This window comes from Gorilla gorilla, chromosome 22 (genome assembly GCF_029281585.2).
Source record: "Gorilla gorilla gorilla isolate KB3781 chromosome 22, NHGRI_mGorGor1-v2.1_pri, whole genome shotgun sequence".
In the NCBI taxonomy this organism is placed as follows: domain Eukaryota; kingdom Metazoa; phylum Chordata; class Mammalia; order Primates; family Hominidae; genus Gorilla; species Gorilla gorilla.
This window is the reverse complement of record NC_073246.2, coordinates 41295901-41321435: the sequence shown is the minus strand read 5'-3', so window position 1 is coordinate 41321435 and position 25535 is coordinate 41295901. Positions and strand designations below refer to the sequence as shown.

General features: G+C 41.7%; 1 protein-coding gene and 1 long non-coding RNA gene across 10 annotated transcripts in view; one reads left to right on the top strand and one right to left on the bottom strand.

The window, feature by feature from the left end:
• Window positions 1–22800, top strand: part of LCA5L (lebercilin LCA5 like) — a 39863-nt gene extending 17063 nt beyond the window's left edge. For 6 of the 9 annotated variants that reach the window (XM_019017774.3, XM_019017778.3, XM_055374050.2 and 3 more), the window contains 7 exons: window positions 210–541; window positions 5234–5748; window positions 7872–8009; window positions 16873–16957; window positions 18302–18405; window positions 18570–18687; window positions 22048–22800. In XM_019017774.3, coding sequence (XP_018873319.1) covers window positions 220–541; window positions 5234–5748; window positions 7872–8009; window positions 16873–16957; window positions 18302–18405; window positions 18570–18687; window positions 22048–22778 — 2013 coding nt within the window. In that variant the 5' untranslated portion in view covers window positions 210–219 and the 3' untranslated portion in view covers window positions 22779–22800. Of the gene's footprint in view, window positions 1–188; window positions 542–5233; window positions 5749–7871; window positions 8010–16872; window positions 16958–18301; window positions 18406–18569; window positions 18688–22047 lie in introns of all 9 variants that reach the window. The other 3 variants (XM_055374051.2, XM_063702704.1, XM_063702705.1) reach the window with 3 other exon arrangements.
• Window positions 478–22062, bottom strand: LOC115931842 (uncharacterized). Its single transcript, XR_008674883.2, has 4 exons — window positions 21929–22062; window positions 17737–17827; window positions 14490–14860; window positions 478–2962 (listed from the first exon to the last, which is right to left on the bottom strand). It is a non-coding gene; the product is annotated as an uncharacterized lncRNA (long non-coding RNA).
• Window positions 22801–25535: the final 2735 nt, after the last annotated feature.

Below are 25535 nucleotides of genomic sequence, written 5' to 3'. Positions count from 1 at the left end.
AGAGGATCGCTTGAGCCCAGGAGGTCAAGGCTGCAGAAAGCCATGGCCACGCCACTGCACTCCAACCTAGGCAACAGAGTGAGACCCTGTCTTTAAAAAAAAAAAATATATATATATATATATATATATATATATAATAAAGCATAGGTTCATTTTAATGTCAATAAATTCAAAAATACTTTTATTAGGTTTTACTTTTCTTTTATTAGGTTGTTTGCTATGTCTTTGGCTGATCTAACAAAAACAAATATAGATGAGCATTTCTCCAGCGTGGCATTAGAAAACAATAGGAGGTCTGCAGAATGCAAGAGAAGCCCAGGCACAGGCGATTTTTCACGGAACAGTAATGCTTCCAATAAGAGTGTTGATTATAGCAGATCTCAGTGCTCCTGTGGAAGTTTAAGTTCTCAGTATGATTATTCAGAAGACTTTCTCTGTGATTGTTCAGAAAAGGCTATTAATAGAAATTATTTAAAGCAGCCTGTGGTAAAAGAAAAGGAGAAGAAAAAGTATAATGTTTCTAAAATCTCCCAATCTAAAGGTAAGGAGTAAAATTTCCCAAGCAAGACCAAATTTCTGTCATAATGATGTTATTTTACTGCACTAGTGTTTGAAGTGGTTCATACTCAGTTTTATTGTTTTCCCATATTGTAAATGTGTATTATAGGTGAACTTTTATAGAAGAAATTAGGAAATAGAGAAATTAAGAGTAATTATAAAATAACAGAAAGGCTTCACGTGTAAAGCCTAGCCCCCTGCATGGCTTACCCTACTGGAGCCTACTAGTGAGGTTAGTTCCGTTTTTAGTTAACAGGTGGCCTTGTTACAGAGTACCACAATACTTGGATTTCACTGGCTTCTTGCCTTTCATCTCAGCTGAAGAATCAGTGTTTGAATTGCCAGTGAAATGTAAATACCTATCTCAGCACCCCAAAAGGATGGTCTCCAAGTCTGGTGAGACATATTGGCAAACACCATCTTTTGAAACAGAGATGGTTCAAAAGGCTGTTAATAATGTCATTTCTTTGTAGATTTTTTTTTTTTTTTTTTTTTTTTTTTTGAGACAGAGTCTTGCTCTGTCACCCAGGCTGGAGTGCAGTGGCGCGATCTCGGCTCACTGCAAGCTCTGCCTCCCGGGTTCACGCCATTCTCCTGCCTCAGCCTCCTGAGTAGCTGGGACTACAGGCACCCGCCACTACGCCTGGCTAATTTTTTGTATTTTTAGTAGAGACAGGGTTTCACCGTGTTAGCCAGGATGGTCTCGATCTCCTGACCTCGTGATCCGCCTGCCTCGGCCTCCCAAAGTGCTGGGATTACAGGCGTGAGCCACCGCGCCCGGCTCTTTGTAGATTTTTAAAGTACCAGCTCTGTCAACTCCCAGCTGTCCAAATTGGAATTAGCTTGTGTTATCTTTGATCTCCTCTCTTCCTCCTTCCCTGCCCAGACTGTAATTCCTTCCTCCCATTTGAGGCAATCTTGAGCTCATAAGTATTCCTTATATAGAAACAGCTGGGGCTCTTGTCCACGTTGACCATCAGAGCACTTCAGTCAACAGGAGGACAATAAAGGGCCTGCTGTTTGGGGGGTGCATCTGCCACCGCCATGTCCACCCTGTGTCTTGCATCCCCAGTCTGCTGTTACCAGCTGTGTCCAAGACCCTCTGTGCCACTTCTGGAACACCCAGAATCTTCAGTTCCCCTGCTATAGCGCAGGGATTCTTTATCTAAGACACATGTCTGTGAACCCCATGAAATTCTATGCATTTTTTTGTGTCTATGTGTGTTCGTAAACTTTTCTAGAAGGCCCTGTACCTTTCACCAGAGTCTCAAAAGGTTAAATGTTACTTTTCTAGAGAGCTGGGGGTCCTACCTCCACTGGCAAGGCCCAGGGCAGGAAATGAAAAGTCCACTCCTTTTCTCATGCCTGGACTCCATCAAAAATGAACATCATGGTTAGATCCTACAAACACACAATTCCTTGTCCACATTTGAAATTTACAAATCTCCAAAAACCCAACATCTTTCATATCCTTGGCATCAAAGTTGATTTGGCAACAAAAACCTTATTTGAACTAATATGAAACAGATCTTTACTTATTTCACTTAGTGTGAATAGTGATTATAATTTCACTGCAAAAATATAGTTTCATTAAAGGGTGTTGTTCCAGACCCCAATGAGAGAACTGTGGAAAATACCATATATGCACTCACCTTTAAAACCCACCCCCAAATTCTGAAACAGTGTGGTTCCAAGGGTTTACAATAAGAGATCTTGAATCTATATACTACATTTTATATTGATGGTAAGCTTTTGTGGGATCATGCAAGAGGGCAGTTGGCATTTATAAAACTTTCTACAAGAGAGAAATTGCATTTCGAATTCTAAGTACCTTATAATTTAGCTTTTTAAAGCTGATTCCTCTTGGAGTATATATTCCTCCATCAAGTATGCATGATGGATACAGTATGAATTTGTTACATACCCCTCAAATGCAAGTGGTGTACTTACCTTTCTGAAGCCAACAAACCTGGCTTGTCCTCCCCACCCACTCACTAGGGTAGACAGGAAAGTCAATCTCAGACACGTTTGGGGAATAAGGGAATATGAGGGGGCAGGGACATGGAAAGGGCCTTACACAAAGAAGAATACTGGGGGAGAAGCCTCTGCCCTTCATTTTTACCACTTACATGTTCCTTGTCCAAGCCATATGATCTTTAAAAGGCCAGCACCTCCCCTTTCCAACGCATCCATGCCCTCTGTGTACTTCTTGACTCCTGGGGCCTTGGCCAGAGCTCCTGTGGCCATGGCGTTTAGTCCCTTAGCGCCCTCTCATGCCTCTGCCCTCCCATCACTTGAGCATGGCATGAGAGGGAAATATAAGCCTCCAGTGCCCATGGATCCCATCACGCATCCTTCTCATCTCAGTGAAATCCCTCTTCTCCAGGGTCAGAGCACCTAAGAGCTGGAAGACATTACAAGTTGGGGGTCAGGTTCAGTCATGCAGGCCATAGTGTAGAACATGTCAGTCCTCGCCCACCCCTATTTTAAACCAGCCTGATCCATATGGCCTGGGTCTAGAGCTTCCCTGGCCAGTGCCCAGAGTATTAAAGTGTACGGCCTCAACAAAACCACAGACACCTCTTCGCAGGCCTTCTAGTAGATGTCCTAGAGGTTGGCCTGCTCTGCTTTCCACTTAGTGTGTTCAGAAGCCTATTCTAAAATACTTAATATTCAGCCATAGCCCCTACTAAACCATGGGAAAATAAATACACTTGAAGGTAGAATTGCAAAGACAGGCCACCAGTTACTGATGTTATACTGTGCTGTATAATCTATGAGTTCTTTCATAGTTATGATTTAAATGTTTTATCCCCAGAAAGAATGCTTTGGCTCTCTTGGTTCATTGTTCCTATCACAGGTAGAATTGCCTTTCCCACCACCTGGAGCAGACATATTAAGCCACATCTCAGATGTGTCCACACTTGGACCAGTAGTTTAAGGTTAGGACTTGGGTGACATTGGCCACTAAGTGTCCTTCCCTCTCCAGAATGAGGATCAGACATTTTTAGAGTTTAGAATCCAGTTTCAATTTCTCCTTCTCCGAATCTAGATATATGAATACATACACTTGCACACCACATATATATTTACATACACAGGTGCACACATACATATACCTCTATATCCTACAAATGCACACACCTGTGGGGCACTAGCATAGGCACATAGACAATGGGCTCTGTCTCACCACTTCCTAGCTCTGTGCTCATTGACAAGGGACATCCCCAAGCTTCCGTGTGTTTATCTTTAAAATGGGATAATAGTACAGTGATTTACAAATGTATTTAACATACTCAAATTCAATTAGGTAAGTTTGGTGCTAACTGTGATAATTTTTAGAGACTTTTTGTTTAAGATAGACCCCTGAACACAAGCCAATTACTTCATTTGGTGCCCAGCCAAAGTAACAGGAAAAATTAACTGTGTTGGATTTATTGAGAGATGGAAAATCGGTATCTGTATAAATAGATAGACTCTTTTGCAATTTGATGACCTTTTGAGGGTCATTTTGAATATATAAGTTCTTTACATTGGATTCTCATGTTACACTCTAATTACCCGTAACCTATTGTTGAAAGGATTACATCAGATAATCTACAGAAAGCATTTAGTTTAAATGCCTGACATATGATAAGCACTTAGTAAATTTCAGCTATTGTCATGGGGTTGGTTTGTTGTTTTTGAGACAGGGTCTCACTTTGTCACCCAGGCTGGAATGCAGTGGTGCAATCATAGCTCACTGCAGCCTCAAACTCCTGGGCTCAAGGGATCCTCCCGCCAAGGCTTCCTGAGGAGCTAGGACTATAGGCATGTGCCACCACGTTAGGCTACTTTTCAAAATTTTGTAGAGGCCGGGCACAGTGGCTCCCACCTGTAATCCCAGCACTTTGGGAGGCCAAGGAGGGTGGATCACTTGAGGGTCAGGAGTTTGAGACCAGCCTGGCCAACATGGTGAAACTCCGTCTCTACTAAAAATACAAAAATTAGCAGGGCATAGTGGCAGACACGTGTAATCCCAGCTACTCGGGAGGCTGAGGCAGGAGAATCACTTGAACCCGGGATGCAGAGGTTGCAGTGAGCCAAGGTTGCGCCACTACACTCCAGCCTGGGCAACGGAGGGAGACTCCATCTCAAAAAAAAAATAAAAATAAATATTAAAAAAAATTTTTTTTTAAAGATGGGATCTTACTCTGTTGATCAGGCTGGTCTCAAACTCCTGTCCTCAAGCAGTCCTCCCACTGCAGCCTCCCAAAGTGTAGAGATTACAGACATGAGCCACTGCACCTGGCCTATTATCACAGCTTTTAGTCTAGCTGTTGTAATAGAAATCTAAGTACAGATTTTAGAGTCAAAGAAGACCTGGTTTTCAATCCATTCTGTGTCACTTTGTGGCTATGTAATCTTGGACAAATGATGTAAAATCTCCAGCTATAAAATATATTACAACTGATCTTAAAGAATTGTATTAAATGAGGTAGTTATATATAAAGTACCTAGCCTAAAGCATGGGTATTCATTAAATGATAGTTTTGTCCCCTTCTAGTTACACTTATGCTTGTGTGTATGTGTGTGGTGTGTGTGCATGGGGGCATGGGAGAGAGATTATGCATATGTGCATATTTGCATATCTGTATATTTTACTAGTAATAAACTGGATTTTCTGCTTACACAGGCCAGAAGGAAATCTCAGTTGAAAAAAAGCACACCTGGAATGCATCACTCTTTAATTCTCAAATCCATATGATTGCCCAAAGAAGAGATGCTATGGCTCATCGAATACTCTCAGCAAGGCTTCATAAAATTAAAGGACTAAAAAATGAATTAGCTGATATGCATCATAAATTGGAAGCCATCCTTACAGAAAACCAATTTTTGAAACAACTTCAGCTTAGGCATTTGAAAGCTATAGGAAAATATGAGAATTCACAAAATAATCTACCTCAAATTATGGCTAAACATCAGAATGAAGTAAAAAATTTAAGGCAACTACTTAGGAAATCCCAGGAAAAGGAAAGAACTGTATCTAGGAAACTTAGAGAAACTGACAGCCAGTTACTGAAGACTAAAGATAGCTTGCAGGCACTGCAGAAACTTTCTGAAGACAAAAACCTTGCAGAAAGGGAAGAACTCACTCATAAATTATCTATTATCACAACAAAAATGGATGCAAATGACAAAAAAATACAGGTCTGTATTTCAGGGGCCCAGACAGTTTAAGATTCCAAAGTTAATAAAGAGAGGGTGTGAATTAATCATGGATGCACCCCCTCTGTAACAAAGCATTACTAACTGCTTCGCTTGGCGTGCTGCACTAAATAAGTATGTTGTCTAATAGAGGGCACAGAAAGGGAGTGGTTTGAAGGAAAAACAGAAGCAGCTCAAACTAGAAATGTTCATCTGTTGCAGTGCACAAGAGTTCACTCTGTGGCTGGACTGGTTTATCTGGAAATGACCATTCTCTAAGAGAGCACAGCTACAGTGCTAAGGGACTTTTTCCCTGTGCTGAAAAGATTGCATTGTGTTACGTGAAACCTCTCTTTGAAGTCAACCCTCTACCTTAAACTGTTGATTAAAAGGCTACTTCCCTAAAAACCTACTCAGTGCATCCGTTCAGGGCCTTTGTATTCTCCCTCACCATTTTGGCCAGGCATTACCACACAGACGTTTGTAGTTATTTTCAAAATAGCAGTTTTTCCCAGATAATGTTCCTGGGTAGTAGGGAAGGAAAAGGAATTAAAATAATTAAAGAGATGACTGGATTGATTTTCCTCAACAGCACTTAGTTGTCAAAAGCCTGGGGATTACATTATAAGGGGTGACTTGGGAGAAGACATTGATATCATATTAAGAATTCTCCTGCATATCTTACATTAGCTAGTTTGAGTCTGTATAGACATAAACATAAATGGAATTAATTTAGGATTTAATTCTGTAATATTTGATGCTGAAACGAGTATTTTCTATGATCTTGAAGTAAGTAAATATCAGGTTCGTTTCCTCCACGTTTTAATCTCAGTTATTTCTTCTGTTGTTAAAATTCTCTATTTTCCAATAAATTTTTTTCACATGAAATTAATATGTGATCTACAGAAAATAATGAGCAACCTCATTTTTCACTCTTGTATACCAAAGTGATATTACTGGGCCTTTTAGGTAATATTGTATTCATCTTAGCGTCTGTCATGTAGAAGCAAATCTGTTTTCATGTGTGTATCTAAGTAGTTCATGTTTTTATATCTATACATAAAACCAAAACAAATCCCATAACTATTTCCTTTGATACAAAAAGCACTTATCAAGTATGAGAAATTTCTGTTTGGTTGTAGGCATTTAGTGTAGGAAAACTGTTTTGTGGACCAAAACATGTTATTTCTTTAACATTAATGTTTTAGGGAGTGGTATTTTTAGTGATTCTTTCCCCTTTTAGCTTTCCATGTCTTCCACTTTTCCTGTTTGGGAAAGTACTGCTGTTATAATGGAGGAGGTCCTACTTTATATTAAAACAAAGAAAAGTGGTCCTTTTGGTAAGCTTTCTGTCAAGTCCAGATCTAACAGTTCTCCAATAAAATAGTTCTCATTCCAGAGAGCAGATGAATATATTTATGGATGGTTATTGAGTTAAATCAGTCATTTCATTGTCTTACAGTCCATCAGTGTGGATGGATGTGGTGGTTTGAGTCCCTTTTATAACATTCAGTTTCTGTTGTCTGGGAATGCCCATCCATGATGTCTACTGATTTTCAGGATCTGGTCAGAATTTTTAAATCGGGCAGGGCACAGTGGCCTCTCGCCTGTAATACCAGCACTTTGGGAGGCCGAGGTGGGCCAGGAGTTTGAGACCAGCCTGGCCAACACAGCAAAACCCTGTCTCTACTAAAAATACAAAAATTATCCAGCCATGGTGGTGTGCACCTGTAAACCCACCTACCCAGGGGCTGAGGCAGGAGAATCGTTTGAACCCAGGAGGTGGAGGTTGCAGTGAGCCGAGATCGCACCACTGCATTCCAGCCTGGGCAACAGAGCAAGACTCCAACTTAGAAAAAAAAAAAAAAAGAATTGTTAAATCAAATTTTAGAGTATGTAAAAAACAGGCTCCAAACGTGTGATATTTGTTCTCTAGAGCTGGGATCTGGGATTTGGGGTCTTTCTTTCGGTTATACTTCATTCTAATATATGTCCCCTGTATAAGCCATTCACTAAAACTGTATTGAAAATGTGCACTTTTCATAAATGTAGTTAGTTCCATGATAATTGAAGTTTTTAACATACTAACTTGGTTGCAGAATAGTTATAATATATACTGTTTTCAGAGCTTGGAAAAACAACTGAGGTTGAACAGCAGAGCCTTTAGCCGGCAGCTGGCTATTGAGACTCGGAAGACTTTAGCAGCTCAGACAGCTACCAAGACTCTGCATGTGGAAGTAAAACACCTTCAACAAAAACTTAAGGTATTTCTTTTAAAACAAAATGTAAGAATGAAATCCTGTTTCCCGAAATATATGAGCTATTTATGTCTATTATATCTTTAAGTGATTTTTTATTTTACATACATATATAAGGCTCCTCTCCCCTTTGCAGGCGGCCTGGGCCCCCATCCACAGTTCTGTTTTTTTTTTTTTTTTTTTTGGAGATAGAATCTTGCTCTGTCACCCAGGCTGGAATGCAGTGGCATGATCTCGGCTCACTGCAGCCTCTGCCTCCCAGGTTCAAGTGATTCTCTTATCTCAACCTCCTGAGTAGCTGGGAGTACAGGCATGCAACACCACGCTTGGCTAATTTTTGTTATTTTTAGTAGAGACGGGCTTTCGCTGTGTTTGCCAGGCTAGTCTTGAACTCCTGGGCTCAAGTGATCCACCTGCCTTGGTCTCCCATAGTGCTGGGATTACAGGTGTGAGCCACCGCACCTGGCCTAAATTATGTAACTTCATGAATATCTTTCTCAGATATTTTCTCTACAATCATATGAACAGACAGAGGATCTGCAATTATTAGAATGAGTTAACAGCTTGGCGAATGTGTACTGTGATTAGAAAAATAGAAACTATTCATTAACAAGGCTTCTTGTTAGCATTCCCATTTCATCACGTTAAGTAATACAGCGTTTGTTAACATTTTAATGTAACTCAAAATTAACGTTTAAAAACATAATATTTAAGATAAATTTTAATGACTCATAAATTTATCTTAGTTTTACTTACAAATGTGTTTGAAAAACTGTCTTTTAAAAATATGTATACTACTTTAAAAATAAGAATTTTTAAAATATTTTGTCAGGCTTTTTGCTATCTTTCTGCCTTCAAGATTGGTAAAATGTCCAACAATTTAGATAAGATGCTTAAGAAATATGCTGTTTCAAGCCTCAACTAATAAATCTTAAGCTTGATTCTTTAAGACAAGGATCTTTAACTTTTTTATTTTTAAAGAAGGCAAAAATGAGCTCCTTTAGGCCTCTTTTACAAGGGCACTAATCCCATTCACAAGGATTCTGCCCTTGTGACCTAATCACCTCCCAAAAGGCCCACGTCGTAAAAGTATCACTATGGGGGCTAGGATATTAACATAAGAAATTTAGCACCATATCAATAATTTCCCTTTTTTTTTTTTTTTTTTTTTGAGACAGGGTCTTGCTCTGTTGCCCAGACTAGAATGCGGTGGCACCATCCTGGCTCACTGCAGCCTCAAACTCCTGGGCTAAAGTGATCTTCCCACCTCGGCCTCCCAAGTAGCTGGGATCACAGGTATATGCCACCATACCCAGCTAATTTTTAAAATTTTTGTAGAGATGGGGTCTCGCTGTGTTGCCCAGGCTGGTCTCAAACTCCTGGGCTGAAGCAATCCTCCTGCCTTGGCCTCCCAAAGTGTTAGGATTACAGGTGTGAGCCACCACACCCAGCCTGATCTTTAACTTTTTTATGACAATTAGGCAATTTAGATTTCCCAGGAGCCTTGAGCTCACTCAGAGACAGGAGAAGAATAGTGGGGGGTGAGGACTTGGGGCGGAGCTGGACGAGTTGGATAATTCATCTGATGAATTATGTTGGTATCATAGAGAACTGGGATTTGGAGGATGAAAGAAAGAAAATTTCCCCTTTGTAAAGAAGAAAAAAGAGTTCCTTTTTTTCTGTGGAGTTCCAGGAAACTTCAAAAAGAATACACAGAACATAGGCATGGCTATTGCAGCTAGCTGAGAAATCTAACAGAAGAGACTTCAAGATCCCCTGGTCACAGCAAACACACACACATATGGAGACACAATTGGGGAATTTTAAAATAAATTTTGTGCTTCCTCATGCAGACATATGAATATGAATAACATGCAGCCATTAAAAAACCATTTCTGGCCAGGCATGGTGGCTCACACCTGTAATCCCAGCACTTTGGGAGGCCGAGGCGGGCAGATCACCTGAGGTTGGGAGTTCGAGACCAGCCTGACCAACAGGGCAAAACCCCGTCTCTACTAAAAATACAAAAATTAGCTTGGCATGGTGATGCGTGCCTGTAATCCCATTACTCGGGAGGCTGAGGCAGGAGAATTGCTTGAACCTGGGAAGCGGAGGTTGCAGTGAGCCGAGATTGTGCCACTGCACTCCACCCTGGGTGACAGAGTGAGGCTCCATCTCAAAAAAATTTTTTAAAAATAAAATAAAAATAACCATTTTTAACAGAGAAATGCTTAATACTTAATGAAATGCTTAATGAAAAGATAGAAAATTCTATATACAGTAAGATCCAAATTTATTTTTAAAAAGAAAATTAAATGTACCTCCACACAATGGATATCTATATATCTGTAAACAGCAACGAAGAATCTTGATGTACTACTATGGAATAATCTCTAGGATACACTGGTAAGTGAAGAAAGGAAGGCAAACGAAACTGTAATATCCTTGATATGGTTTGGCTGTGTCCCCACCCAAATCTCATCTTGAATTGTAGCTCCCACAGTTCCCACATGTCAGGGGAGGGACCCAGTGGGAGGTAATTAGATCATAGGGGCAGGTCTTTCCCATGCTGTTCTTTTGATAGTGAATAAGTCTCACGAGATCTGATGGTTTTATAAAAAGAAACTCCCCCGCTGGGCGCGGTGGCTCACGCCTGTAATCCCAGCGCTTTGGGAGGCCAAGGCGGGTGGATCACGAGGTCAGGAGATGGAGACAATCCTGGCAAACACGGCGAAACCCCGTCTCTACTAAAAAATACAAAAAATTAACCAGGCATGGTGGCGGGCACCTGTAGTCCCAGCTACTTGGGAGGCTGAGGCAGGAGAATGGTGTGAACTCGGGAGGCGGAGCTTGCAGTGAGCGGAGATTGCGCCACCGCACTCCAGCCTGGACAACAGAGCGAGACTCCATCTCAAAAAAAAAATTAAAAATTAAAAAATTAAATAAATAAAAAGAAGCTCCTCTGCACAAGTCCTCTGTTGCCCACTGCCATGTAAGAAGTCCCTTTGCTCTTCCTTTGTCTTCAGCCATGATTGTGAGGCCTCCCCAGCCATGTGGAACTGTGAGTCCATTAAACCTCTGTCCCTTATAAATTACCTAGTCTCAGTTATGTCTTTATCAGCAGCCTGAAAAAGGACTAATACAATCCTATTTAAGATAAAGGAAGCAATAGAAATATATCCATCTATTTGCCTACATTTAAAAAATAAACCAGTAATAGGATAACAGCAGAAAAAGAGAGAATAGAGTAGAAGGGACAGCTCTAGAACCTAGATTTCATGAATATCTTTATGGAACCATGAAAATATTTCCATAAGTATGAAGCAGAATTGAATGTAAAAAAAACTAAAAAGCAGCCGGGTATGGTGGCTCATGCCTGTAATCCCAGCACTTTGGGAGGCCAAGGTGGGCGGATCACCTGAGGTCAGGAGTTCAAGACCAGCCTGGCCAACATGGTGAAACCCCATCTCTACAAAAATACAAAAATTAAAAAATTAGCCAGGTGTGGTGGCGTGCGCCTGTAATCCCAGCTACTCAAGAGGCTGGGGCAGGAGAAATGCTTGAACCCAGGAGGCGGAGATTACAGTGAGCTAAGATTGTGCCATTGCACTCCAGCCTGGGTGACAGAGCGAGACTCTGTCTCAAAAATAAAATAAAATAAAAAGCTATCCCTAAATATCCGAAGTAAAATGCAGATGAACCCAAATGTGTATACAGTTAGCCCTTTGTAACCGCGGGATGCAGAACCTGCGGACAGGGAACGCTGACTGTATCCTATTGGTGGCACAAAGCCACAGAAAGAAGCCATTCCAAGTGACTTAAAACACATAATGTCATTGCATATGGCCAGTGAGATACACTGTAAGGACACAAATAACTTTACAAAAAAATCTTACACTGTTTAGTAATGATATAGTTGGTAATGATGTTGATGTTGTTGTTTTGAGAATGTTGTGTGTATCTTATGGGATAAAGCTACTGATAGATTATGGTGTTGTCATTGAGAACTGGGATTTGGGGGATGGACAAAAAAAAATACAGAAGTAAGACAGAGTCAAATAAAAATCCTATAGTCCTGATTTTGATCTGAAGTGAAAGTATGCAATATTCTCAGAGTAACCAGGAGCAATGAACACCCCCAGCACCCAGATTATGGTCTGTAAGTTCCATATCCCACTGAAACAAACCAAGGCTCCCTAAAAAAATTCTAGGTCTGGTGCAGGAAATACACTAGATGAGCCTGGAATGTATTGTCATACAAAAGCAAAGAAACTATTAAGGACCATTAGGGTAGTATCAAAAGGACTCAGGCCCATCTAGAATAGGTTCTTACTGGCCAAAGATGGGGATATTTGAGGATCAATAAAGATAACTGCCCGGGTTAAAACTTATCAAATGAATCCACACTTCATAATGATACTTAAAAAACTAAACACCTCAGCGATGAGTCACTTGTGGAGGATACTAGGGAACAGCATGCTGTCTTGAAGACTGGTCAGTAGAGGACAAGAAGCAAACATTTTTACCTTCCCCGTATGAACGACTCCTCAGAGTAACCAAATCGTTTGTGAGGGGGTAAGATCCTCCTTATAAAAGCATTCCACTCAATAATGAAGAAGGAATGACAGGATTAGAATTGTCACTATTTTGGAAACTCCTAATGAATTAGTGGCTCTAATCAATGATCATCAGTGGCTCCTAGTATCACATAAGAGATACGCGCTTCCTGACAGAGGTACACACCACCACCTACTCATGCCAACGAACCGAACCTAAACCTAGTTACAGACTGGGCTGTACCTACCAATTGAAAAAAGAAGAGGGGAGAGGAACATGCTCAGGATGGGATGCAGTCAGCAGCATGAGACTGTGGGAAACTGCATTACAGATACCCCCATTTCTACGATTAAGTAGCAAAGCAGAAAAAATAAGAGGTGAGAGTGAGAATCTATAGATTAAAAGACAGTAAGAGATATATTAATCAGTCGCAGTGTTTTGAACCTTGTTTAGATTCTAATTCAAACAAACCTTTTAAAAATTATAGAAAATGGGGAAAATGTTAAACTGGATATTTGATTATGTGAAGGAATTATTGATTGGGGGAAGTGGAATGAAGATGCTGCAGTTAGGTTTTAAAAGGGACACCCTTGTTTGCTACAGATACTGAAATAAGTTATTAGAGGCCTAGATTTGCTTCAGATAAGCCAGGGCTGGGGAGTGGGGTCAGAGAGAGTGGGAAACAGCACATGAGTTGTTCATTAGTAAAGCTGCTTCATGGGCCCATGGAGGTTTACTGTACTATTCTACTTTTATTTTTTTTATATATTTTAATTTGTATAATAAAGTTTCAAAGGGAAAAATGCTTTTGAAATTACATATTTTATGCATTTTTAAAAGAGTAGAAATGGCTAGATCAAGAAGGTGGCCTGAACACATGCTTTTTGTCCTTCCCTGCCAAAGCCCCATGGAAATGACAGAAAATGTATTTTTAAAATAACACTCCAAGCCAGGCATGGTGGCTTACATCATTTTTTGGGAAGTTGAGGCAGAAGGGTCTTTTGAGCCCAAGAAGTCAAGACCAGCCAAGGCAACAGAACAAAGCCTGTCTCTACAAAAAAATTTAGAAATGATCTGGGCATGGTGGCACAAGCCTGTAATCCCAGCTACTCCAGAGGCTGAGGCAGAAGATCTCTTGAGCCCAGGAGTTGGAGGCTTTAGTGATGGCGCCACTGCACTCCAGCCTGGGCAACAGAGAGAGACTCTTGTCTCTAAAAATAAATAAAATAATCCAGAATCCCAGAAAGGATACCAAAACTACCAGATCTAACAAAGAATTTCTGGAAGATAAAAAGGGGTTTTTCTTTTTTGTAGATTAATGAAACCAAACATAGACAATCACAAAGTAAAATATGCACAGACACACACACACACACACACACACACACACACACAGAGAGAGAGAGAGAGAGAGAGAGAGAACCAGACAATACTGCCTTTTATGACCTAGCCTTGGCAGTCATGCAGCATCACTTCTGCCTCACAGCATTTGTCAGGGCAGTCCTAGGCAGTTCAAGCAGTGAACTCCACCTTTTGGTAGCGACTCACAAGGTTCTTGAAGAGCATATAGGACTAGAAATCTTGTCGTGGGAATTCTAGGAAAATACAGTCTGCCATATTAACGAAAGTCATTGTTTGAGCTTGGAAGAGTCTGGTCCCAAAGGTCAAAAGTTGTTTCTTTACTTTGAAACTCATTTTCAAAGTCATCCCACACCGAGTTCTAGGCCCACTTCTGCAGTATGAGCCGAAGTAAGAAGAGGGATGTCAGCCTTCCACAGCTCCCACGTGAGGTACTGCCACCCGTCTTACACCCAGGCTACGGTCACACTCCTGCATTAAGACACTGCTTTCTATCTAAGTTCCGGAAGCCATCAATGCTGACCTTAATATGATTCCACACCATGACCCAACTTCCCATTTAACTCTTACTTGATACCCTTTGTGCTTGCGGGCAGTCTTTGCGCTGAGTATTCCACGAGCATTCCCAGCCACGGATTAGCTTCTTGTTTCCCTTGACTGATTGAACCCAACCACACAAGTATCCCAGGTTGTGTTCCAAACGGGCTGTGTTAGACTTCTGGCCCAGCTCTGTCGTGGTGCCCAACCTGAAGCTCTGCTCCAAGCCGCAAGGAGGACTCTCCTCCAGGTTGCTTCCTTTTGACCCACGCCGCCCCTGTCGCAGCCCCTTGTTGTTGTTCTGTTGTTGCTGTGCCTCCTTCCTGCTCTCGGTTGCTGACCTCCAAGTATCCAGACCAAATCAAAAGATAGAACTGAATTTTTCAGGTCATCAAAATTTGTCCCTGTAAATATGAAAATGTTTCTTAACCAGTGTGGATGAAAACTCATTCTAAAATGTTTTACACAGTATCCTTCATCTGAAAGCTATTATCCAGAATACACCTGATCAACTTTTCATGGTGATGAACTGTCAGCATTTACTGTTCTTTTGGCTGTTACCACAATAAGAAAAGAGAGATGAACTGTTAACGTTTTTGCCTCCAGAAACTTAAATTCTAGAAAAGATTAATATTCTCATGTTTTAACCCTTTGTGTACCTCTAATAATAAACTAATTTTATGATTCAAATGAGTAGAAAATTTACACTGTACAATTCAGGTACAAAAATATGTCATGTTCTTTATTTTCTGTAACTGAGCCATACTTCCTTATGAGCCCCAGTCCCACAAATTAGGGATGAGGATGGCAGTTGGACAAGAAGAAATGGATAAAAGCTTGTCTCAGTCTCTTCTAACTCAAAACAGTCTTATGCTAGGTTGTCTCTTAGACTTGCAGACTTTTTCCTCATCCCTATCTTCTGTCTCAGTGGAGATGGCATCCTGGGCATGAGAGAAAACATGTGTACTCTTGGTGGAGTGAAAAAGAGGCCTCTGGTCTGTGTTCTGCCCTCTGGCCCCTCTCTAGACCTGGTTCTCCTGACAACTGACTGGTCTTAAATCAAATTCCCAGGACCCTGTCTGATGTGTACTGAATGTGGCTGCTAAAACTCCTGGCCTCTTCTCAGTCTGGTCAAATAAATCCTGGTGATCGTCCCCTGCTGACTGTTGATGCAAATGCTCTGAGATGCATCCTCCATCTCATCCCTGGCTAGATTCTCTGTTGCAAAGCCTGTGCTATGGGAGCACCTGGATCTGTAACCTTAAGGACTCCAGGGCAGGTGCAGCTCCCTCCACAGGTCCCACTGGTTGCAAGGGTAAGGGAAGCACAATCTCTGGCCTAGAGAGGGTATTTAGCCCTTTCTAACTTTCACTTGGGCAATACCATGTTACTTTAGCTCCACAATGAATGGGGCGGCGGGGGAGGCGCTTTTTAAGGGGCTTGCAATTTTCCTGGACCACGCCAAGGCCTCTTGCACTGAGAGTTTCCCGAACCTCAGAGATGTTTCTCACCCCCTGAATATCCCTTGGCCCATAGATTTGACCCTAAGGGGCACAAGGAGACAAGAGCTCTCTCTCCCCGCCCCACCCACCGTGTGTGTGTGTGTGTGTGTGCACATGCACGTCTGTCACACTCTGACATCCCTGGGTTCCTTCCTCCTTACTTCATATATGCCCACCTCTCTTAACCATGGTTGTTACTAAAATTCAATGGTCTTGAGTCCAAAGCCTTTCTTGCCTCCTGGTGTACATGTAAGAAGGAGCATTTGATATTTAATAAAAACCCTTTCTTGGTTCCTCAACAAGTTAAGCTTTCAAAATGTCTGTTTTGCCAAGACTCAAAAAAATCATTATGAAATTTAAAACGGAACAATGATACCCTTGTTCTAGGCTTCCCCCCCCCCCCCGCCCTTGTCTAGACGTAGCCCTGTCTCATAGAACTTTCTATTAGATGGCGGAAATGTTCACCTGTGCCATTCAATACTGTAGTCACTAGTCACACACAGCTGCTGACCGCTTATTGGAAATACAAATAGTGTGGCTGACGACCTAAATTTTAGTTTTACTTTCATTTAAATGAAATCACAACATATAGTTAGTGGCTACTGTAATGCACAGTACAGAAGAATATTTCATAAACTTCAAGGCCCACAGGACAGAAGGAAAACAGTGGACAAGCTGACCTGCAAGGCTCTTCAAAAATACTGTCCCGATCACAATAATGTGTCACTTTGTTTAAAGAGCTAGTACTTTTTGATGTCAGGAATGGTATAGGATGATATGGCCTATTTCTGTTTCTTCTAAAATCTACAGATTTTATTCATAGGATACTGAGCTCATTTAAATTGTTTTTAAAAGAAATCAGGGTTGACAAAAGCAAATATTTATAGAAAAATTGGTTTTGTGGTTCTTTTCAGGAAAAGGATCGTGAGCTTGAAATTAAAAACATCTATAGTCATCGAATACTTAAAAATTTACACGACACAGAGGACTATCCAAAAGGTATGTTTTAATTACTTTTGCTCAAAATCTATTTTTAAGTATCTAGTCATTTTCCTAATTTATATAGACAAAATAATGGATATTTTCAAAAATCACTTCATTAGGCATTAAAATACATTTTGTGATTCTAGAAGAATAATGAGACTGAGATGGTGACATGGCTAGAAAGGAATAGAAATGCTTTCCTGTTCTCCCATCCTCAGCACACCCCTTTATGTCCTTTCTTCAGGTGGAGCAAGAGGATAACTTCAGCTTGAAGCAAAATGTCTGCCAAAAAGTGAACTTTCTAAGTGTATCTGTTAGCCAGTGTATGGCTTTTCAAAATGAACTTTATTGGGGTATATTTGACCTCAATAAAATGCACCCATGTTAAGTGTGCACGCAGCTCAGTGGGTTTTGACAGATGTTTATACCGATGGAGCCACCACCCCAATCAAGATATTGAATATTTCCACCTCCCCAGGAAGTTTCCTCGTGTCCCCTGCAGTCAGTAGTCCTCTACCTCACCCGAGGCAACCACTGACTTTCCTTTGGTCACAATAGCCTAGGTTGTCTGTTCTAGAATTTCATGTAAGTGGAATCCCACAGCATGAACCCTTTCGTATCTGGCTTCTTTTGTTCAGCATAGTGTTTTTGAGATTCGTCTATATTGATGCCACTATCATTAGTGTATACCTCTCATTGGTGAAGTCTTCTTTTCTTCAAGAGCATGTGCACTGCTTTCCCCCCAAAATCTCCCAGCAACAGATTCGACTCAGAAGTACCATAGGAATACTCACCTCTGTTTTATTAGAAGTAGCCAAATGTTTACTTCCAGATGCAACAACCTCAAATTTCCTTGCCTGCCTTTGTTTGCTTCTGGCTTATAATCTAGAATAATAGAGACGATGAATCAACCGAGGGGTTGTTTAAATGATATAATTTCCTTCACTTTTCAGGAAAGTGCAGTCTAGATTTAGTGGTCATGCGCTTCAGCATGGACAGTCTAACCACTGATAATCAAGAGCTCTGCCACAGGATAGCTCGGTGGCCTGGCCTCTCACAATTACACGTCTACCTTGCTGAATCGCATCCACAAAGGACAGCCTTGTCCTCCAACAGCAACAATGTCTTATCCTAACACCTACTTGTTTTGTACTCGAACACCGTGAGGCCCAAAGTAAGACAAAGCAAGGGCCCTGGAGGGAAAAACAGGAAACTAACAAATGCTTATATATATATTGAATATTTAGAAAATACTTAGTATACTTTATTATTACATTACATAAGTTATTTTATGTTTAAAATCAATATTGCATCCAAATGTAAAATATGTTTCTTACATATAATCTACCTGTTCTATAGTTTCTTCAACAAAATCAGTCCAAGCAGACAGAAAAAGTTTGCCATTCACAAGTATGAGACACCAGGGAACCCAAAAATCAGATGTTCCACCTTTGACAACTAAGGTACAGCAAATTTGGAATCTTGCAGTGTCTAATTAAACATGTCTTAAAATAGGTCACAGTCACTTGTTCTATGTGAAAAGTATCTGTAGTCATTCGAATAAAATGCAATTTTAAGTTATCTAGACCCCCCCAAAGTGTGTTTTTCCTGCTTTTCTAAATTACAGGGTAAAAAGGCAACAGGAAACATTGATCATAAAGAAAAATCAACTGAAATAAATCATGAAATTCCTCACTGTGTGAATAAACTACCAAAGCAAGAGGATCCTAAGAGAAAATATGAAGGTAATTTTAACTCTTTAAAGTCTATCTTATCTGATTTCTTTAAAATTGTGAATTACTATATGTGTATATAAAGCACACATAAAACAGGTGGGCACGGCAGCTCACACCTGTAATCCCAGCACTTTGGGAGGCCAAGGCAGGCAGATCACCTGAGGTCAAGAGTTTGAGACCAGCCTGGCCAACATGGTGAAACCCTGTCTCTACTAAAAAATGCAAAACTTAACCGGACATGGTAGTATGTGCCTGTAATCCCAGCTACTCAGGAGGCTGAGGCAGGAAAATCGCTTGGACCCAGGAGGCAGAGGTTGCAGTGAGCCAAGATCGTGCCACTGCATTCCAACCTGGGTGACAGAGTGAGACTCTGCCTCAAAAAATTAAAAAAAACCATAAAACCGTTTCCAGAATTATAATGAAAGGAACACCTGTGTACCCAGTAGCCTGCTCAAGAAACAGTGGATGAGTACTCCTTGGAACACCCTTGGGCCCTTCACAATCATATCCCCTCGCCCTGCCCACCAGAAACCACCACCGTCCTGGGTTTTAGGCCAGTCATTCCCTTGCTTTCCCTCACAGCTCCCTGTCTTTATATGTAGCTACATTCGTCTGCTTGGGCTGCCATAAGAAAATACCACAGACTGTCGGTTTAAACAACATTTATTTATTTTCTCATGGTTCTGGAGGCTAGAAGTCCGAGATCAAGGTTCTAGGCATTTGGCTTCGGTTAAGGCCCTCTTCCTGGCTTTAGATGTCCTGCTTCTCACTATGTCTTCACGTGGCGTTTCCTTAGTGCTCGCACGAGGAGAGTCGGGGAGAGAGCACCAGTGCTCCAGTGTTTCTTTTTATAAGGACACTAATTCCGTCATGAAGGCCCACAACCTTGTGATCTCATTTAACCTTAATTACTTCCTTAAAGACCCAGTCTCCAAATATAGCCATACTGGGGGTTACGGCTTCAACATATGAAATTTGGGAGGAAGGAATACAAACATTCATTTCATAATAGTATCCTTAAATAATATATTCAGCTTTGAAAAACTGAGTAGCAAATTATTCAAATCCAGCTGAGCAAAGGGCAATATTACCACTTTTGAATAAAGACTTCCAGAAAAAGGACTCCAGCTTCAGCTCCCTTGAATATACAAGGGCCCAATCAGTGGGTGAGGTCCTGAATCATCCTGGGAGATAGAAAAACCCTCAGATCCATGCCATCTGGCAGAGCTCTTCTGGGCAGGCCCAAGAGAGCTAGGGCCAAGAGAACGGGCTGCCCAGATTTTCCTGTTCTAAGATCACCAAAGCTTACCTTCAGCTCTTGGGAGTAGGTGGAAACAAACTGCTTCTTTGGGGTCCAAGGAGAGTCCTCAGCTGGCCCAGACTGCAGGGTTTGATAGGGAGTACAACACTTCATCAGCCATGGGCAAGACAGGCCAAGGCCCTGGCTCACCTGGTGTTTGGTACCTGGAGGTCTAATGGAGCGGGGGTCCTAGTCTGTCTCCTCATCTCTGGTGTGCAGCTAACATCCTGGGATTGCCCTTCATCATTTCCTGCAGATTCCTGTCACTCCCCTTCTCTACTGGATCTTCTCTTTCCTAAGCCAAGTCCTCCTCTTCCTTGGTAAATTCCATCATGTTTTAAAGAGCACAACCTTCACTAGCTTCTTATAAATGGGTGCAGCTAAGGTAAATTTGTATACCTCTCATCTGGAAGTGTCATTATTCTGCCCTTACACTTGATTAATACTTGCCTAGATAGGAAACTCTAGGTTGAGGGTCATTTTCCTTTGGAATTTTGAAGATGTGGCTCATTGTTTTCATGTTACATTACCGCTCGTGGGAGATCTGGCTGCAGCCCCGCAAGGCTGGGTAAGAGCAACTTCTGAGGAAAGTACATGCATGATGAATGAGTCCCAGAGTTCATTCAGGGCTGCAAATCAGATGTGTTCCCTTAGGCAGCATGGAGAGCCCTTGTTGAACACATTGGGCATTCAGTAGAGGCCCAAGAAGGGCCTCACCTTAGTTGTAAGGCCAAATAATGTTTAAATAACACAGTAGTTTGACAGAACTCACCGGCAAAGCCACTCTCTCTGTTGCAGTTTGGTGGAAACTGATCGTCAGTTGCAGTTGCACTGTGGTCACTGGTGTGTTTAAATTTTCCGCTTATTTTTCAGTCCATTGTCCTAATTCATAGTGTCCTAGAAAGTGTATCCATTCATTTGACAAATACTTTCTGAGCATACGCTATGTGTCAGACACTGTTCTAGGCATTAGGGAGACAGCAGGAAGCAAATGCAAAACTGTGCCCTCATGTGCTTATATTCTATAGTGGGAACATCTTTCCCCATCAGTTCACATGGATCCAGCTCATTGTCTATAACTGCCTGGAATTCCACACACTGCACGTGCCATACCTTATTTAACCATTACTCCTTTGGCAGATGTTTAGGAGGTTTTATTGTTACTAAACCACGCCTCAGTGAACATCGTTGCACTTATCCTTGTCTATTTTTTGTAGGTTCGTTCTAAGAAGAAGTTGTTAGGTCTAAGAGTATATTCACCTAAAATCTTGATACTGCCAAATTGCCATCCAAAAATGCTGTACCAACAACACACCCACCAGTGGGGACCAAACATTCCAATTTCCCCATCTTCTCACCAGCTCTAGAAATTATTTGCCAATTGGATGGATGAAAAATGTTCTCATTGTGTCCTGTTCTGTTCTGTTCTGTTCTTCTGTTCTGTTTTGTTTTGTTTTGAAACAGCTCTGCTCTGTTGCCCAAGCTAGTATGCAGTGGCACAATCACGGCTCACTGCAGTCTTGTCCTCCTGGGCTCAAGTGATCCTCCCACCATAGCCTCCTGAGTAGCCAGGACTACAGGCAGACACCACCACACCCAGCTAATTTTTGTATTTTTTGTAGAGACAGGGTTTCGCTATGTTGCCCAGGCTGGTCTCAGACTCTTGGGCTCAAACAGTCCTCCTGCCTCAGCCTCCCAAAGTGCCGGAATTACAGGTGTGAGCCACTGCACCCAGCCATCATTGTTTCAACTGGCAGTATGTCCAGTTAGTGATGTTAAACATCTATTAATAACCTTATTGGCAAATTTTATTTCTTCTTCTATGAATGTCATTTTTCTTTTGGTTTCATAATTCCCATCTGCTTGGGAAGTTCCAAGAAACTGTAACATAACACATTTGTTAATAGCACCCTTCTCTGTAATCTTTTGTTTATGCATCCATTTTCTTACCTTTTGTGTCATTTCAGTGTGCTTGTGAGGCAGTGCACGTAAGTGTACTAGACATGCCATCTTGAAATAGAGATCCATTCATTTTAAACAGCACTAAATTGACTATTTTTCTAATATAGATTTATCAGGGGAAGAGAAACATTTGGAAGTCCAAATACTGCTGGAGAATACTGGAAGACAAAAAGACAAAAAAGAAGACCAAGAAAAGAAAACCATTTTTGTGAAAGAAGAGCAAGAACTACCACCAAAAATAATTGAAGTTATTCATCCTGAAAGAGAAAGCAATCAAGAAGATGTTCTAGTAAGAGAAAAGTTTAAAAGAAGCATGCAGAGAAATGGCGTGGATGACACACTTGGCAAAGGCACTGCTCCCTACACGAAAGGCCCCCTCAGACAAAGAAGACATTACTCATTCACAGAAGCAACTGAAAACCTGCATCATGGGCTTCCTGCTTCAGGGGGGCCAGCCAATGCCGGCAACATGAGGTACAGTCATAGTACAGGCAAGCATCTCAGTAACAGAGAGGAAATGGAGCTAGAGCATTCTGACAGTGGGTATGAGCCCTCATTTGGTAAGTCTTCCAGAATAAAAGTGAAGGATACAACTTTCAGAGATAAGAAAAGCAGTCTCATGGAAGAACTCTTTGGATCAGGCTATGTCTTGAAAACTGACCAATCAAGTCCTGGTGTTGCAAAAGGCTCAGAGGAGCCTTTGCAAAGTAAGGAGTCGCATCCCCTGCCTCCCAGTCAGGCCTCCGCCAGCAATGCTTTCGGAGACTCTAAAGTAACTGTGGTAAATTCTATTAAGCCATCGTCACCCACAGAAGGAAAAAGAAAAATAATTATTTAAATATAATCAATATCCTAACGCATTCTGGTTTGATATAATGCTGCTTATGTGCCTTGCATCTTATTTTTGAAATGTGTGAGAGAGGGAGTGTATGTATGTGTGTGTTTTAGTACTTAATTGACTTTCGATAATTAAATTTTTGTTTTATTGCTAATATAGTAAAAAATCTATTTTATATTAGCCAATGATAACACTTCAAATACAAATTTACATCTTTACAACTGAAACATCCATTATCTTCTGGAAGACTGGTTTACTATATGGTTTTAGTATTCTGTGGAACTCCATAGCTAGTAACTCTTAAGTTAGTCAACCCAAGACATGCATCTCCTACACAACAAAATTTATCAGCAACAGAGTTGAATTGTAACTTAAAAACATGGAAGCAGGCCAGATGCAGTGGTTCTTGCCTGTAATCCCAGCATTTTAGGAGGCCAAGGTGGGAGGATCACTTGAGTCCAGGAGTTTAAAACCAGCCTGGCCAACATGGTACAACCCCGTCTCTACAAAAATTATAAGAATTAGCCAGGTGTGGTGGTGTGTGCCTGTAGTCCCAGCTACTTGGGAGGCTGAGGTCAAAGAATCACTTGTGCCCAGGTCAAGGCTTCAGTGAGCATGATCGTGCCACTGCACTCTAGCTTGGGCAATCGGAGTGAGACCGTGTCTCAAAAAATAAAAACAAAATGTGGCAGCAGCTTTGAAAGGGAACAATATGATCAAAAGACTCTTTTTACTAAAAAAAAAAAATAGGCTGGGTGCCATGGCTTACGCCAGTAATCCCAACACTTTGGGAGACCGAGGTAGGTGGATCACCTGAGGTTAGGAGTTTGAGACCAGCCTGGCCAACATGGTGAAACCCTGTCTCTACTAAAAATACAAAAAATCAGCCGGGTGTGGTGGCACATGCCTGTAATGGCAGCTACCCAGGAGGCTGAGGCAGGAGAATCACTGGAACCCCAGGAGGCAGAGGCTGCAGTGAACCAAAATAACACCACTGCACCCTAGCCTGGGTGACAGAGCGAAACTCCATCTCAAAAAAAAAAAAAAAAATACATACATGTATGTATGTGTGTATATATATAGTGATTACCAAGCTTAGTTTCATGAAAATCTTTTTTTTTTTTTTTTTTGACAGTGTCTCAGTGTGTCACCCAGGCTGGAGTGCAGTGATAACAATCTTGGCTCACTGCAACCTCCGCCCCGCCGGGGTTCAAGCGATTCTCGTGTCTCAGCCTACAGAGTAGCTGGGATTACAGGCGTGCACCACCACACCCAGCTAATTTTTGTATTTTTATTAGAGACTAAAAATGGTTTTGCCATGTTGGCCAGGCTGGTCTTGAACTCCTGACCTCAGGTGATCTGCCCACCTCAGCCTCCCAAAGTGCTGGGAATGACAGGCGTGAGCCACCGTGCCCAGCCATGAAAATCATGTTTGAGTTTCTCTTATTCAGCTAACCTGGGTATCCAATGTCCTGCCTTTGTGGGTGATGCTTTCCTTGTGTACACCTGAGATCCAGTATCATTTATTGAGATTTGTTGCATACCTGTACGTTGACCATTTTTCTGTTAATCTTGTTCTAAAAACCATAAAACAGTACCATGGCCCTGCTGGTGTTTATTCAAGCTAGCTGCTCAGTCCTAACTAATATATTTACTAAACTTAGGATATTTTAAATTAGGACTGTAAAAAGGAGGCTATACTCCCAGCCTCACTTTATTTAGCTTACTTCATTTAGTTATAAGGGCAACTTGTTTATAATCTAGACCATACTATTTCCTTTCCAATGATGTTTATGTGTTGGTGTGTAATATTAACTGTAATGGCAGCTACCCGGAAGCCTGAGGCAGGAGAATCACTTGAACCTGGGAGGAGGTTTCAGTGAGCCAGGATCGTGCCACTGCACCCCAGCCTGGGCAAAGGAGCAAGACCCTGTCTCAAAAAATATAAAAATAAAAATAGAGCCGGGCGCAGTGGCTCACGCCTGTAATCCCAACACTTTGGGAGGCTGAGGCAGGCGATCACCTGAGGTCGGGAGTTCGAGGCCAGCCTGACCAATGTGGTGAAACCCCGTCTCTACTAAAAATACAAAAATTAGCCATGCGTGGTGGCCGGCACCTGTAGTCCCAGCTACACAGGAGGCTGAGGCAGGAGAATTGCTTGAACCTGGGAGGCAGAGGTTGCAGTGAGCCAAGATCCTGCCACTGCACTCTACCCTGGGCGACAGAGTGAGACTCCATCTCAAAAATAAAAATAAAAATAGTAGACCGGGAGCGGTGGCTCACGCCTGTAATCTCAGCACTTTGGGAGGCCGAGGCGGGCAGATCATGAAGTCAGGAGATCAAGACTATCCTGGCTAACACGGTGAACCCCGTCTCTACTAAAAATAACAAAAAATTAGCCAGGCGTGGTGGCGGCGCCTTCAGTCCCAGCTACTCGAGAGGCTGAGGCAGGAGAATGGCGTGAACCCGGGAGGCGGAGCTTGCAGTGAGCCGAGATCGCACCACTGCACTCCAGCCTGGGCAACACAGAGAGACTCCGTGTCAAATTAATTAATTTAAAAATAATAAAACCAAAGATGAGATAAATACTACAATTGGCATATGCTTTGATCGTTTATAAAAAGCAAGGTGGAATAACATAGAAAAGAAGAGGACGGAAGGAGTAAGGGAGGCAGGGAGGGAGAGCTCTCACAGGCTCATAAGGGGAAATACGCAAATTAAGTGAGATGACATAGTGGCCTAAATTCCGGAGAAATG